Source organism: Oryzias melastigma, linkage group LG23 (genome assembly GCF_002922805.2).
Source record: "Oryzias melastigma strain HK-1 linkage group LG23, ASM292280v2, whole genome shotgun sequence".
Lineage (NCBI taxonomy): Eukaryota > Metazoa > Chordata > Actinopteri > Beloniformes > Adrianichthyidae > Oryzias > Oryzias melastigma.
Genome location: NC_050534.1, coordinates 6,227,899 through 6,245,508, shown reverse-complemented (window position 1 = coordinate 6,245,508; position 17,610 = coordinate 6,227,899). Strand labels below are relative to the sequence as shown.

The following is a 17,610-nucleotide window of genomic DNA, read 5'->3' as shown; positions in this document are numbered from 1 at the left end:
ATTAGTTAAAAAACATCTTAATGAGTGAATAATTGTTTATTTCAGATCATAAGGTGCACTTGATTAGGAAGTGCATTAAGCGAAACAAAATCTGATTGACTACACTACCCAGGAGGCCTAGAGTGGCTGAGGAGCAGTTGATTAGTCAGTTTTCTAGTGAACTTTTTTGTTCTTCATGCTTCTCTCCAATCTGCAATAATCAATCTTTGGAGAAAGACACACTCAACAGAAAAGTCAAAGTTTATTCACAATAATTCTGTTTCAGATGTAACACATAAAATATAATCAATACTCTAATTTTTTTACGTCATTATGTTGAAGCACAGTAAATGTCACTCTACCAGGCTCCTGACTACAGTACCCATAATGGTCTAACAGTCCATTGCGCGGTGCAACTTTGTAGTCCACCAAAATTGTGCTAAAATGTTTGGACTGATTTTAAACTCTGTGTCACAAAGAAAATTCCATTTCAGGTCAGTGACCACAACCAGAATTCATACATACCAGAATTTTTATGGTTTTTGAGAAAATAAAATATTTTAAGTAAGCCCTATGGTCTTGAAAAATATGATTTGTATCTAATCCTTTGAAAGACACATCTTACAACTTGGTTTTCTTGTATTTAACCTCTGGTTTTTTGAAAAAGCTCATGGCAGGCGTTTTTGTTGAACTTCTCAGATTCACAAGAGGTTCTGACAGATGTTGGGCATTTTGTTCAAAAGTATAGTACTGTCAATGGAGTCTGTTTGAATCCCATTGTGGTCAAATTTACAGCAGCACTGCAAACAGCTCTGACCTACTTCCGGTGACTCAACCGACTCAGGTCTGTGAGCCGCAATTCAAATCTCGTGGGTCGCGACTCAAATCTTGCAAGCTGCAACTCAAGTTTTGTGGGTTGTGACACAAATCTCATGTGACCTGAGTCATGGCTCACGAGATTTGAGTTGCGAACCACAAGATTTGTATTGTGGCTAAAGAGATATGAGTCTCAAGCCCGCAAGACTTGAGTCTCGACCCACAAGACTTGAGTCTTGACCCACAAGATTTGACTCACAAGATTTAAATTGCGACCCACAAGAGTTGAGTCGCGACCCACAAGATTTGAGTCAGGGCTCACGAGATTGGAGTCGCGACTCAAAAGACTTGAGTCATGATCTACAAGACTTGAGTCGCGACCCCTAAGACTTGAGTCGTGACCCACAAGACTTGAGTCGTGACCCACAAGACTTGAGTCTGCAACCCACAAGATTTGTATTGTGACTAAAGAGATATGAGTCTCAAGCCTGCAACACTTGAGTCTCGACCCAGAAGATTTGAGTTGTGGCTCACAAGATTTGTGTTTCGACCCACAAGACTTGAGTCTTGACCCACAAGATTTGAATCATGGCTCACGAGATTTGAGTCTGCAACCCACAAGATTTGTATTGTGACTAAAGAGATATGAGTTGTGGCTCAAGAGATTTGAGTCTCGACCCCCAAGATTTAAGTCGCGGCTCACGAGATTGGAGTCACGATTCAAAAGACTTAAGTCGTGACCCACAAGACTTGAGTCGAAACCCACAAGAATTGATTTGCGGCTCACAAGATTTGTGTTTCGACCCACAACACTTAAGTCACGACTCGCAGGACTTGGGTCCCAACGCACAAGATTGTGCGACCCACAAGATTTGAATCGTAGCTCAAGAGATTTGAGTCTCGACCCACAAGATTTAAGTCGTGACCCACAAGATCTGAGTCACGACTAACGAGATTTGAATCGAAGCTTAAGAGATTTGAGCCTCAATCCACAAGATGTAAGTCAGGATTTACAGCTCAGGAAATTTGACTGGTGACCAAAAAGATCACAGCCATGAGCTTGCTCAACAAAGCTTCAATTGCGAGTTGCGACCCACAGACTTGCTGCTTATGACACGTGAGTCAGGGGAGTCACCGGAAGTGGGTCGGAGTTGCTGTCTCTCCAAATTTTTAAGAGGTACCAGTGGGATAGAGAGTTTACAGTTTTGGGGCGTTCAATCCCAATCTTGACAATCATGGTACACATGGGCACAATAATTGTCTATGAGCACAAGAAACATCATTTACTTAGAAAAATACTACAAATGTAGCCTGTAGCTCCACAGGATTAATCAATGTGATTAGTCCTAAACTACTTCTTAGTTCTCTTGTTGTAAAAAAAACCCACTGGATTCCACATCTATGACCTATCTTAACACTCTGGCTAATGGAACTGAGCTTCTCACCCTAAGTTTGGAAATATGTTGCCCCATCCATTGTTCATTTGATGTACTGCAGCTGCGGGAAAATAACAAATAAAAAACACCCTCAAACCACAACTTTTCCCTTCCGATTTAGAAGGAAGTTAAACACAATGAGCTGAGTTGATGCCCAAGAGCTTGATTTTAGACTCACTTGACCACAACACTTTCACCTGTTCTCCTTTAAAGCTATTTTATGTTCGTTGCCAGTCTTGGCTGTCAACAACTTGATTTTTTAATATGTCATTCTATGAAAAAACACTCTCAAAATTATTGGCAGATCTTTTGACAATTGTAGCCGATTGACAAAGAAATTCTTGTTCTGGTTGTTTGTACGTGCAGGTACTCACTCTGCAGTTGTTCAGCTCCTCGGCTTTCACAATAATGGTCCCACATTTTTTCCCAGGAATCCCCCTGTGGACGACACAAACAACAATACAGCTACAGGTCACAAGGATAGTGGCACCTTGACTTTGTTTACTTAACATGTGTCCTTTCACTGACACTACTGCCTCTCTGCTGGCTTTACCGAAGAGGCGAGGGCCAAGGGAAGATTAATCTGAAAACACTTCATGTTTCCTGACAGGTACTTCTGTTTAGACAATGGTGCAATGTGCACACCAGACAACCAATCAATGGAAAAGTCTAGTTTGAGAGCAATCAGCTTTATAGACCTGAAATATGGAGGCACAGACAGGACATGCTCCCTATCTATGACTGTATGTATCTGAATCTAGTTCCACTTGATGCCATTTTTTTTATCCTTTTTTTCTTTTTTTTTTTAAGAGATGGACATTAAAACCTAAGGGAGTGATTTATTTGTGAAAAAAAGTCATTTAACTGTCGTCTTAAAGCAAAAAATAGTTTCTCAAACTGTATTGCTTGAAATGTTTCCCCTTGATGTAGAAATGCAACAACATATTAAACCATTTTAATGACAGCACAGAAACAATGATAACTTTTATGGATCTCACATGAGCTAATTTACTTAGTCGAGATTATGCCATTAAGCTATATAACCTTTTAAGATGTTTATCAGACAGGAGCCATTTGTGAGGTAATAAAACACGTAAATGGACGGTAATACTGCTGCCACAGTTTCCAAGCAGTAAAGATAAATCATCCACATGGTACATTTTACAAACCCGCTAGTTTCCAACGGGCCATTTCCCAGATATTTTTCTTTTAATTCAGATGATCTTAGCACAACATTTCTAAAAACTTTAGGTAAAATTCCTGAGGAATGAAAATGTAGATGATAATATGTCCACTCCCGTGGAAATATTACGTTTAATAATCCACTTCTTTTATAGCATTTGGTGATCTCTAAGCATTTCCATTGGAATTCCTCTGATAAAAAAGGGCTGTTGAGGGTAGTTATGGAAAGTAGAGATATGAGAATTTCCAGAATGAGAATACAATGAAGTGTTGATGCAGCTGGGCAACTGTGTTATGTGTAAACACACCATTTTATGTAACACCCTTGTTTTGGAGAGGAACATTGAAGGATAGTTCCAGACACGTTTGACTTGATGTTACAAAAATGATCTGCCAAATATTTGGTAGTGAACTGGAGCCTTTTTTTTTAATGGAGCCATTGAGGAAATAGGAACATTTGCGATCTGTCTTTGCTCACTGTTGATAGTTTCATTGTAACCCCAAAAAAAAACAAAACAGGGAAGTACTTGCCGTGTGTGTGTATTCCTAGTGAACTATGCTACCATATAACCAAAGCTGAACTTTTTCTCCAGGAACGTTTTACTGCAGCAGGAAACCACTTCACTGGTTTACTGAATAAACCATTCTGAAGTCACTGAAATCATAATCTGTCTTTCATTGTAAGTCTTCAACAGGGCTCTTTGTCTGGTTTAACAGGGAACAAAGGTCATATTTTGATCTATTGTAAAAGCGTTCTCAAGTTTATGGTATTGGACCAATACTAAAAAATTCCACCGGTATTGTTCCGACTGCATTCAGATACGCATTATTTTTGACATCAAGGATACTTTTTCCTAATAGACCCTTGGCACTGGGAAGTTTACAGTCATAGTCAGTAATTGCTCTGACAGTTTTCATGTATATTCAACACATTCTCACTCCCAACTCGTCGAATATTGACGTTTGGTTTAGAATCCCTCCAGATCACTTTTTGATGTTTTGGTGTCCCCAACTCACAGTTTTTTAATGTGTTCCCATTAGATTACAGGTGTCTAACCTCTAGAAAGTGAGAATTCTATACATGTAGAGGGATATGGCTAGAAGTGAAAAGTTTGATTTTTTCAAGGTTTACATGAGAAGATTGGATGCAAAAAAGCCAAGGACTGTTGAGCAATCTGAATTTATTCCATTGGTCCTTCAATGACAGAGAGGATCAGTCCCAGCTACTACCATAAGGAAAAAAGCGATGAATGGTGTTGACGATTCCTGCATTGATGTGTTTCCGCTCATTAAAATACAGAAACCAGAAGTATTGATATCTAAAAAGGCTTTAGATGAGTAGGAGCCAGACCAAGATGATATAATTTGTCTTAACTCCTGACGGTTCCTGGAATTCGACTGTGACAAGCTCCGTCACGAGAGCCCCATCTGGCAAAAATCGACTCAGGCAGTCATTTAGCGGGCCCAGATTGGGGTCGAGGACCTCCACGTCACTGTAATTCAAAGTCTCCTTTTACTACAGCACAAGCATCTGAGATGAACATGCTTAGGAAATGGCACATTTATCAAAAAGAAATGGATCCTGGAGCCAGTGAGCTGAAAGCTTTTCTTTATTTCTTTTTTTTTTTTGAGCCTGTGTGTATGTGCGTGCAAAAGAAATAAGTTCCTGCCAAAAATCCAAAGACTGGGGCAAAAAAGCGGAAATGGAACGTGGCTTGGAGGCAAGAAGTCATCTTTTCTCTCATACTTTCCATTATTTACAGATTCCATGGAAAGCTGGGGTCACACATCTCAGATGCGTTATATTTAGAGTGAATGACAGATGTTCAGACTATAGATAAAAAGTCATGATCCAAGAGGCAGTAAAAAGAAAAAAAGGACTGAAAATCCAAGTAAGAAAGGTCACGCATATTCAGCATTAATTACTCAAGTCATCAACTTTGCAGAAAAATTCCACAACTTCTTCTTTTTGAGCAAAAGTGATGGCAGTTTTCAGGTAAAGTAAGCATTCTACTTTTGCCTATAAGAGTTTTATGTAGCACTCAGGTTATTAGTGTTTCAGCAAATTGAACAACAGAGACATTTTTTTAATTGTTTTCAAACAACTACATTAATCAACAGGATGGATTGTGTACCATATTTTTTGGAGTTCAAGTTGTGGTTTTTTGCATAGTTTGGCAGAGAATGCAACTTATATGCGTGATTTTTAAAAAATAATTAGAAACAACTGCTAGAGGGCGCTGTAGATGTGTGTATCACTATTTACTACACAGAATGACGCAGAAGAATAAGAAGCGTCGCTCAGTCTTATGCTGGGCTTGGCGGAATTGTTCAAAAGCAACAAAGAGGATGAAGAATTCAACAGATTTAGTGATTTAAGGTGACATAAAAAGTTTAGTTGACCTGTTGGCATGTTCTTCATACGATGGTTACATATAGTACCAATTAATGGACGGTAGACTGCTAGAAGTTAGAAGTTGGGGAAAGTATGGTGCACTGGGGTTCTGTCCTCTATTTCTATCTACTCCAATATTCTTTGTCATTAATTTTTCATATTCTGCCTCTGTTTGGTGCAGTGCGATTCATGTGTTGTCTCTCTTAAATTCTCCCCTCCGGAGGAGCGGAAGTGATTCCAGATTCCAGGTCTGTGCTCCTGTCCGTGGCCGTGGACCTCGCCTCTGGCTCATCTCGTGCCCCCAGCTGTCCCAGCTCCATGTGGATGAAGCCCATTCTATTTGAAAACCTAGTTGTAGAGTTAGATAAGCTAATACTTCTGTAACAGTCCTGGTACATCGCCTGTCCATCCTAGAAGACTATCCCTCCTTAATGTGGACATCCATGAGGTTCCTTCAATTTTTCCTAGAATTCTTTTTTTTTTTTTTTTGCCTTTCTTTACTGAAAAAGGGTCTAAGGCAGAGGTGTCCAAAGTCAGTCCTCCTCATGCTGGTTTCCAGAAATCCTACCTTATCTGCTGGTGATTACGTGGATCACATGTGATTGGCCAATAAGGAACTTTAATGCCAGGTTGGATGGACATCGGCCCTGGAGGACTGACTTTGGACACCCCTGGTCTAAGCATTAAGGTCCGTTTAGTTTAGCAATCAGCTATTGTTTATATTTTATGAGTGATTTTATGTTTTTGGACAATCACAGTTGTGAAGCCTGTTGAGACAGCTGTGTTGTAATATTGGGCTATATAAATAAAGTGGAATTGAAGTAGTGAAGCATGGAGATATGAAATCAATTATTCTTATCTGTTTTGTAAATATGATTTGCCTTTCAAGATTACATTTCCATTTTAGTTCTCGAATTTTGTTAATAAATTTCTCCCAAAACTGCCATTTATACTCCAGAACGACTTAAAAAACGGTAATTAAAAGGAAAAAATGATATGTTGATCAAAGGAGAAACTCAACAACTGAGCAGTTATGTTTTTTTCATCAGGATTGACACATTAGCCTTCTATTCTAATACTAAAATATAACATTTTATGTTATGCAAATAATCATGATAAATAGGCTTTTGTGTATAATGGCCCAAAATATGCAGAAATATCTATACTCTTATTGATTGCAGACTTTTATGCATCATACATTTGACATTTGGCGTGGTAATTTAATTTCTATGACAGCATAACCGATTTAGGACATTAAAATCCTTAATATTAATGATGTTATTATTATTATTTGATTTACAGTGCATAAAACTGCACATGCCATGGCTGTTCTGTCACTTGGACATGAACGTCTGGATTAGAAGTTTATAAAAAGTTAATACTCTTTCATGCATTAAATAATTCATGAACAATGCAGAAAAGCTTATGGTAGTATAAACGTCTTTTTAAATACTGAAGTGTAATGCTGGGTTCACAACAAACGTAACTTACAAGTCAAATTCTTGTATAGACACTAGTCCAAAACACTATAACGCTGATACAAATTTACATGTGGGAGAGCTACGACTAACCTTTGCTTTATGGGCAATATACTGAAAATCGTGATTTTAGAATAGTGGCTTGGGTTTATTGATTTTTGAAGAGCTCTACGAAGGAAGTTCTGCACCTTGGAATGTGATGAAAAGTAATAATAGGAGATTCGCTGGTTGAGGTTGTGATCAGGCTGGTGGAAGGTGAATAAAACATTTGAATTTGAAGATAACACCTCTGCATGTTATCCTTTCAAATACATGTTGGGACCAAATATCTATTATCTTTACTGTCTGTGTACATTTCTTTTTGGAGGTGTCTCGATTTCTAAGTACATGGCATTTTTAGTCGATAGGAACTCCAACAAATCTTCCATTTGCACTGACTGTATTTTTCAGGAGGTAAAACAGCAGCAGTTCTGCTTCTTTCATTGCAGCACGAGTAAGAGCATGTGCAACTGATGGAAATCCCCATGAATTGTTAAACTTAACTGTTTAATTATTTCAGCATTCGTATAGTTGACTGCACAGGAAGTACCCGGAGTAAACTGACACTTAAAACATAGCCTAAGTGCTGCAAAAACCTGAAAGGATGCCAACAAATAAAGTAAAAAAGTTTGCAGACCGCACACTTTAAAAGTACAGCCAACCAAAAATATAACATTACAATAAATCAGATAGAATAGCGGTTCTTTGTTTATTGTGGGATTTACATTTTTCTGCAAAGTAGTCGTCAATTTATTTTTTTCAATAATTATAGGTATTTTAAGGTTGTAAAGCCCACATTACACACTTTATACACTCCTCTCAGACAGACATGAATATTTTATAGGTTTTTATCTTGTTTATACTCTGAAAGTTTAAACCTTTATCTAAAAATGAATCCAATATTATAGAATGGAATGAAAGTATTCAAAGCGTTATGTACATTTGGCAAACTGAACATATTCTGTGCAGCTAATCAACACACAAAGAAAAAAAAGAAAGTAAAAATGCGCTAAAAGAAATCCACGAAACACAGAAACAGCAAAACGTAACAATGTTAGAGCGCAGGAGAACTGATTTGGTTGGAATCAATCTTTACTTACAAGAATCAACACCAGTTAATGACATGGATGGATCTTTTAAATTATTTACGCTAAGAATGAAACATTTTTTATTAATCAGATGTGTGTGGGAAAAGTTATCAGAAAACGACCATAAAGAAAAAAATTGGGACTGAAAAAGGAAAAGCTGTTTGGATATCTTGTTTTATTCTTCTTTGGGGGCAAAATTATACAAAGAAATGATGAGTGCAACCACCATTAAATGAAAGAAAAGCATCGCTAGTTCTGTGGAGGAGTATCTTGAAATTCATACGTAAAGACTAATTTTCATACAGTCTTGCTCACCGATGAGTTCCAAGTCGTCGGTGGATGGCTACTATGTCCTGACAAGGCTGCGAGGAGGTGGTAGAGTCTGGGCCAGAATCATCTTTCATCTCCAACAAGGAAGTATCTTCAGAGATTTCAACATCCAGTTCCATCGCTACGCTGACGACACCCAACTCTACCTGTTAACTCATCCTCATTCCCTCCAGCATTCCTCCTTCTTCCCTCATGCCTGCCTGTCCGAACTTAAACCCTGGGTTTCCTCAAACTATCTGCAGTTCAACACCAATAAAACTGAACTACTTCTCATTAGCAACAAGTCCCTGACCCTTTCCGTAGATAACTCCATAGTTACCTGATCCTTCCAGTTCTTGCACTGGCCCCTGGTTCAATCAAGAATCAACTACCGGACCAGACCACTCAGTGGAAACGAGGCGTTAGGGTCCTAGACGGTGTGAAAAAGGAGTCATGCTTCTTGTTTCAAAGTCATCTTTGTGGTTGACAATGAACCATCTAATGCTGAAAGGAATACCTCACAAGATCAAGTCCAATGGATGCAAGAATTGTGAAGCTGCCACAAATTATTAAGGGGTCCTTTGTTCAAATGTAACATAACCCATAAAGATGTTTTTTTAACTTGATTTGTCGTTACTAAACTGCTTTCCAGCACAAAGCAGGAATTCTTCAGGTTCATGTTTGCACTCTAAGTGAAAGGAAACAGAGCATCCTTTAATCAAGACAGGTTTGTAATCCGTGTCGAGCAAAGGATGTCTAATTAGGTTGCATCCGAGCAGCAGTGTACCGAACGCAGATGTCATTTTCATTAAACATCCAGTGTTGGTTCTCTATCTGTATGAGCCATCGGTTATTGTTATATTAACAGGAGGATCTGTCTACTTTTCCCTGAAAAGATGAGTCATGGCTGTAATTGTGGCTGATAAAGGAGCACTGACATCCAGTCCATGTCAGAAGACAGGCTGATAGAGACTTCTTTTGTCTCTGTTTCACAAATGCGAACAATCGGGCTTGTTTCTCTACTCAACAATCTCTGTTATGAGTATTCTTAGCTCGCCCGTAGCTAAAATTGCAGATCGCTGGCAGATGAAATAAAACGAAGATGGATTTTGTGTTTGTGAGGATGTAAAAGGTTAAGCAGGATCAAAGGAAAGCAGAGAGAGGAAGCAGAAAAAAAACAGTTTCTTCTTGATCTCAATCATAGTTTCTAACTGCAGAAAGAGCTTGGGTCACACCAATTATACTCATTGTTTACTAAGTGAATAAACAATATTCAGAATAAAGAGATAATTGAGAGAGGGTCAATGGGGGTTAAGCTTTCTTCTACAGTCATCTTTTCATTTCAGCTTTTCCCTTTAGAGGTTGCCATAGCGAATCATCTTCAAACATTCTACCCTGTTTCCTGGACTAGAACACCAGCATTCATTCACTGCATCCATAAACCTCCTCTTTGGTCTTCTTCTAGACCTCTTGCCTAGCAGCTCTAGACTCAGCATCCTTCTACCAATATATTCACTGTCTCTCCTCTGAACATGTCCAAACCATCTCAGTCTGGCCTCTCTGACTTTATCTCCAAAACCTCTAACATGTGCTGTCCCTCTGATGTATTCATTCCTGATCCTATCCATCCTGGTCACTCCCAAAGAGAACCTCAGCATCTTCATCTCTGCTACCTCCAGCTCTGCAGCGTCTAAATGACAGAAGCTTTCAGCGGTACTTCCAAATCTCTGTGACCCAGTTCAAAGACTTGCTGTCTTGCATTAGTCCAAGGAGGAAAAATTTAGAAATAAAATGGGAGGATCTTCTTATTATTGTCTCACTGCCAATAAGAAAAATATCTTAAAGTTTAGGAGGACAACAAAGAACAACAATTCACCTTATTTTCCTTGTTGGTTTTGGACTCCAGCTGCTAATCACATCATCATAAACCAAAACCAAAAATTTGTGGAAACATCGTACCACAATGCTTCCTCTGACCTCTGATCCCATTTGTATATTGACTTAACATTAAAACTGGACATTCCTGATCCATACGTTCATAGCTTTTCTAACTATAAAAGTCTAGTTTGACTTTTTATTTCAAAATACAATTTACTGATTCATTTTTCAATATAATGTATTTTTAACTGTTTTCCTAAAAGTCAAGTATTTGTTCATCCTTCAATTGTTCTAAGTAGACTAACAAAATATTTTTTTTAAATTATATTTTAGATTTATCCTTTATTTTATATCACAATCTCCACCTTTTTTTGGATAAAACCCCAATTTTGCCATAAAAATTCAAAAATATTTAGGGGTTCTTTACCTTAATATTAGAACTGATCTTATTGAGAATTCTGGGGAAAAAAACATAAATCCAAAGAATCTAACAGCCTTTACTCTCTGAAATGATTGTCATCTAATAATTTTATTTAAATGTAAGCAAAATCACATATTTAAAACATAATTACAGCCCAATGAGTTTAAAAAAAATTTAACCAGGATTTTACTATTTTACCCACATCTCCTATTAATATATAAAAAAGGGATTTACTAAACAAGTTTTTATACTTTGATTTCTAAATCTACTATACAGAATCTGGGAGTTCTCCAGGTTACTCTGCATTAAAAAAAGAAATGAGCTCCAGCATCAATATTTCAGCAAAAGTGGTGCAATGAAGTGAAATGAGCAGTAAAATCACTGCAAAGTGAAGTGCAGAGTTCACCAAGTAGTGAAGATGAAAGCTAAATAATTAACATTCACATCTGAAGAAAAAATGTATGAGTCCAAGAGTTTCTTCTAACATCATAGAAAACTCCTTATTAGTTTACAAAAAAATGGGGATAAAGTTTGTGGCTTTTGTCAAGATAAACTTGATATTAACAAATCCAAAAAATATTCATTTTTTTTTCATATTCAAAACAATAAATAATATTGTTTTTAATATTAGTATTGAAACAGGAGCCAGACGACACACAGTATGCCTGCCAAAGCAGTTCTGAGAGTTGCCTGCAAAGACTTCCTCTGTTCTTCACTTTTTAGGATGCCCTGATTTACAAACGGAGGGGTGTGTCTAAGGTTTGCACAATAAACACGAGGTTAGTACATATGTTGTTCTCAGCTTGGGCTGTTACTAAACCAGTTCCTGTTTAAGCAGCTGTCATCTCGAGTTACGGCTGTTCAAACAGAATTCAAAGCAAGTATAAAAAAAGAGGAAGTAATTAGAAAAATAATAAAAAATATATATACTTTCCCAAGGCATTCTCACTCCCAGATCGTCATATATGGACGTATGGTTCGGCCCCCTCCGCCCCACTGTTCGGTATACCCAATTTGTCTTTTCTTGATGTGCTGGCTATTCCAATTAAATCAGGGGTCTCCAACCTCCGGTCTGTGCATCGGTACCAGTCCAAGATCAACTTGGTACCGGGGCATAGACAATAAAAAAAATCCCAGCCCGAACCATACAGTACATCCATAAATGATGAGTCGGGAGTGAATGTGTCTTTATTGCTTCAACAGGGGATTATGTGTGGAGGAGAAACTAAAAATGTTTTTTTCAAAGATACATTTTCCCTGTTTATGCCAGATGGGTGTAAACATGGCCAGATTTTTTAATTTACGCTAAACAGACAATTTTAGATTCAACATTTTGGTCATCTTTTCCTACTGGCAGACCCTCAAAAGCCTTTAATGTTAGAGCTGTGTATAAATTATCATAATGTTCTACATGCAGGCAAGCAATAAAACAAGTTTTAACATTTCTTAACAAGTTCATTTACAGTAAAAATAAATAAATAAATAAATAAATAATGCATAAATTACTAAAGTTTGAGGAGGACCGATGTGAATTCCTAGGATGAATTTCAACACTTATACAGGAAATTGACACCATATTTTCTGCAGTATAAGGTGTACCTAGGAGTTAGAATAACCACAGTTTTGCTTGTTTTAGTGGTATCAGTCGGTAACAGTTGTTTTTTTTTATATGTTCCAAAAACAGTTTTGAGTTACATTTATTGTGAATACACTAATACGCTAATCTGTAGCATATACAAAGAAATTCTAGAATTACTGCGAATGCAGTTAAAGTTTGACTGACTGACGGACTTATCTCTGACTCTTTTGTTTAGTCTAATGTGCCCTATAGTTTGGTGTGCGTTTTGACATAATTTATAAAATAGACTATTTACTGACAGTGTGCTTCGAAAGGTTCAGGCTTCCACGCCGTTCGTTAATTTCTGATAATGCACACTTCAGAGGGCATTATCCTGTTTGTACCATGGTCACTTACAAAAAAAATGAGGAACTGATTTTTAATACTTTTTTCTGGTTATTTCTTGCTTTTTCAGCGTACTATTTGATATGTGATTTAGCGTGTTTCACGGTAACATGACAGCACGCAACTGAGCTGGCTGAGGCTACACCGACCTCGACTGCGAAGGAAAGCGATATATGTGCGGATTGTCACAATAGATTAAATAAAGCATCAGTTGAGAGAAAAAGTTTCCTCTTACCGCGTGTTTTCTGTCTAGATGTTAAAGCAGAAATTTGTTTTAAAGAAGTCTGCGCAGTGATTTAAAACATTTGGACTATGTGACCGGAACTTCTTTTTTAGGTGTGCATCGTCACTGTGGATTATCACTTTTTAATCCACACCCAGCAGCCAATCAGAATCGAGTATGTAACTGGTATAAAAATAGATAAAAATTGATAATTTAATATCTTTAGGGTTTGATAAATATTTGGATTTTTACTCATTTATTGCCTTTTTTGTTTTAATTTCTTAAAATAAACGAATAAAAAGTCATAGAAAGTAACATGAAAACAGAAAGTGTAAATTAGAATTAATACATTTTTGCTTAAATGGAGTAATTCACTTTTGTACATTTTAAAGCTTTGAAATTGATGTAATGCTGGGCGATATGGAAAAAAAAATCGGGTATCATGATATAGATTATTTGATATCACAATAACAATATACTGTGTATCACAATATACCACAATAAAGTATATTTTCCCTCATTCTCTAAAAATAGACAAAAATATACTTTTCTTTGACTTTATTTTTTAACTAAATAGTTACAAAAGAGAAAGTGCTCAACATTTTTTAGTCGGAAAACACAGTTTTGCACAAAAGTTCAAGTAAAAAAATAAACAAAAAAACGATAGAAGAGAAATGGCACGACATGTATCGTCCAATCACACAGCACTAAACGGATGTATGTCAAAGACATTCACGTTTGGACGATTGCAAGTGTAGAGAATCAGACTGTTGCACAACAGCTGCAGGTCAGCTGCTGCACTTGTGCGTCTGGCCTCACTGCAGCAGTTGGTCTCTCCCACACAAACACTCTCTAAATGCCCACAGGGGTCTGACTGAACAATGTAATTGACTGTAATTAGCGCTCATTAATTTTTTTAAAGAGCTCTCCTGTTGACTCTGAATGCAGGTGTGTGACATTCGCAAACGCCAACACACAAACACACACGACAAGCGGCAGCAGCTGCAGTCTCGATATTGTTAGTGCTGATAAATGCTGAAAATGTCTCTTTTATTTTTGTACATAATCAATCTTGCTTTCACTGAATCTGTTTATATTAGAGTGGCAGATTTTGTGACAAGGGAGATGGAGCATGAACGTGCCAGTCTCTAAAAACCTCTTCTTTAAGGTGCCTAAATGCGGCAGATTTTTATTTAATTAAAAACTGTCACAGTTTATATCTAGATAGTAAAAGTTTTATATTTATAAAAAACTTGATCTAAACGTCAAAAACTAAATCCCATTTCTGAGTAATACTTTAATCCAGTTTTTTTTTGTCTCTGAAATCATTTTGCTTCAAATATTTCAGTTTCTTAAGTTTAATGATCAAACAGTAAACCAGGGAAATTCCTAAGTGTGTCTGTCGTAATGTTTGAGAGAAGTGACAAAAGCATTCTTTGAATCAACCACAATATTCAAGATGTGGTTTTTGTCAGTGAAGGATAGTGGAGTTTTTATTTCTATTTTCCAAAGATTATTCCTACAAGGCAACAGTGGATGCAGTTTGTTTTTTCCACATATGAAGGTTTTGGTTTGTTTATGTGACTTTAAGAAAAATTTTTGTGAACAAATTCAGTATTATACCAGAAATCTCTAAAAAAAAAAAAAGACACAAAAAGTCTAATTTTTATGGAAACATCAATTGTATGTATTGAATATTTGTCTCATAGCATCCACAAAGGAAATATCTAAAGAATTTGAATGTGTTTCCTTTGTGAGGAGTACATGTGAGTATTTGACAAGTATGCAGACTTGTCGTCAACATAAGCAAGAGGGTCCCTCATAAGAGCTTTCAGGACATACAAAACAGGTTTGCGCTTTGGCTCATACCGGCAGGTGCACTCCTATAAATAACCAACATAGACAGGTAATCTCTTTTTCCCTCTGTAAAGTGGAAATCCTTCCTTTGCAATCACCAACATGGTATTTATGCACAGAGGAGTCTGAACGCATTACAGGGAGCCAAGAAAGTTCCCACAATCCACAGAGGGACGCCAGCTTGGCTTTAAAATCTCACTAACACCTCTGTTTTTAGATCTAAACAGTCTCCAAATTAAACGTGTGGAAATATATGTAAAGTAAGGAAACACAAGAACATATTTATGTTAAGTGTCCAACAGAAGGTTTTAAGATACAGCAGAAAAATATGTTTAAAGATGTAGAGGGTAGATTTGGATTCTTTGGTGTTATAATGGGTAAAAAAATACCTTTCGCATGGTTTAACCAGAAAAAGAAGTATTTTAACAGCTGGACCTGCTCTTACTTACCCAAGAGGCTTTTCCAAACGGCTGCCCAATGACCCCACTATCTCTCCAAGGGTGCAGTGAGCCTGGCCCAGGAAGTCCTGCAAAGTTGGAGCAAAAGCTGTCAATTTGTACTGTAAAGCTCTGACATACAGGAAAAAAAATCAAACAGTTTGTGTTAAAATACAACAAAAACACAATTTACATTTGAGAAACCATTCATTTGGACCAGTAGTATCTAAAACAAATCTGAAAAGACTTTCACTCATCCAGGATGGTGAAAATTGCTGAAAAAGTTTCAATGGAATTTGTGTGGACTAGTTTTTCAATCTGAAGACATTTCACGTTTCAAGGAGGTTTTCTCAATTTTGAGACGACATGAATTGAGAAAATCTCTTGGATAATAAATCAAAGACAAAGTCCAGTTCACTTTAAAAACAAACAAACAAAAAAAAATTCTGCTAATCAGACAAGTAAACTAACGATAAGGAAGAACTGCTCAACCCACTGATCTCCACTCAATTACATAATTATAAGCGTTTTTAGTAAAAAATAAAGTCTTGGTTTAAATCTGAACCATGTGTTACTCTTTTGAACAGAACAGTGGGGGAAGGGAATCGTTGTATTCCTACGCCATATGTTTACGTTAAAAGTGTCAAAGACTTTTGAATTTTGCTTTATTACATTACACCAGGGTTAGGCCAAAGCTGAATTCTACTCCTACTCCTACAGCTTTTCCATACCCCTCCAGTTGTTGGGGCCTTTGGAGCTTTAGTCGTCTCGGAAATAGTTTTTTCAAGGGCTAACCCTCGTGGATGCTACCATCCTCCGCCGCTATGGTGTTCAGCGTTGGGCTATGTCGCAGAGGAGACACGCTTTTCTTCATGTGGGTGTGTTCTGAAACCCAGAAGTTTCGATTTGAATATAAGTATTGACTTTTTGTTTTAGCAAAACTTTTAAAAGTTATAAAACTGATGTAAACTGATGTTGTTATGTATTTCCGCAGCGCCGTGCTAATGTAATGTAATTGTTGACGATATTGAGTGGGAGTAACGTCCAAATCTGAGGACATAATTTTTTCACAACTCTCCATTTGGAAGGACAAATGTGGGGGTAGGGAGTAGACGTGGGGGGAGGGGAAGAGTTGGGATTCGGTATAAGTAAACTGAAATGTTCTTTACATCGTTACTTTGTAATGAACACATTTAGAACAATATTTTCGTTTTTTGTTGTTGTTGTTTTGTTATGCATAAATCCTATATTGAACTGAAAACCGCAACCCAAAAAAATCTAGATTTGAACCAAATTATTAAGAAAGTGAATCGTTGGATTCCTAGTATTTTTCCAATTTCTTATTAGCTAGCATAATAAAAAAGATTTACGTTTTTAACATCGGAACTACTGTATATCTCCAGTGTTGACATTCTAATTCTTTAACCATTTACAAAATTATCATAATTAGAGTGGATTCTGGAGCATGTGTAACGAGTATAGCATTAAAGAGTTTAAGCAATCCGGTTCTGGCATGAAGAAAAGCGGTTTTGATTGTCGTTTTGTCCAAAAATGCACAGTTGCTTACTCCGAATTATTGCGTACTCCAAAACTGTTGGTATTGCAATAATTGCGTCAAAGATTTATGGTTAGAGTGCCTTATTTAGGTGTCGTTGGCGACATCTCCGGTGTTAAATGGTAAACTGGTAGCGTTAGACGAAACAATGAAAAACCAAGAGATGAAAGTTGAAAACACAAATGCTAAACTATGTCTCCTAATAATAATTGTATTGATATTAAGACAAAAAATGCTGCGGTTCATTCTTTCTATTTAACAAAAGTGTATAACACAATTTAAGTAAGACAAATGAACAGCACATCCCTCTGCTTACCTCTCTTGTTATAATAAAATGTAATTTTCAACCCCAATCACCAATGGCAGAGGTCATTTGTCATAATTGCTGTTATCAGGTCAGCTATGAGCCAACACAATAAATTATTTTTATTGAATTGATTGGTATCTTTGCTGACTCCTGTAAGTATCTATGGCAGCGTGTTTTACACTAAATCTTTAATCAAGACATGATTTTCTTGTTTGTTTTGGTTACAACGTGGATTTTTCCTTTAGAA

At 37.0% G+C, this 17,610-nt stretch overlaps 1 protein-coding gene across 2 annotated transcripts in view; it reads right to left on the bottom strand.

The window, feature by feature from the left end:
- The window catches only part of LOC112152641 (copine-8), a 118,077-nt gene that overhangs the window by 43,059 nt on the left and 57,408 nt on the right, over positions 1-17,610 (bottom strand). For both annotated transcript variants that reach the window (XM_024282343.2, XM_024282351.1), the window contains exons 6-7: positions 15,514-15,590; positions 2,606-2,669 (exon numbers count right to left, since the gene is read on the bottom strand). In XM_024282343.2, the coding sequence (XP_024138111.1) occupies positions 2,606-2,669; positions 15,514-15,590 (141 nt within the window). The remainder of the gene's footprint in view (positions 1-2,605; positions 2,670-15,513; positions 15,591-17,610) is intronic.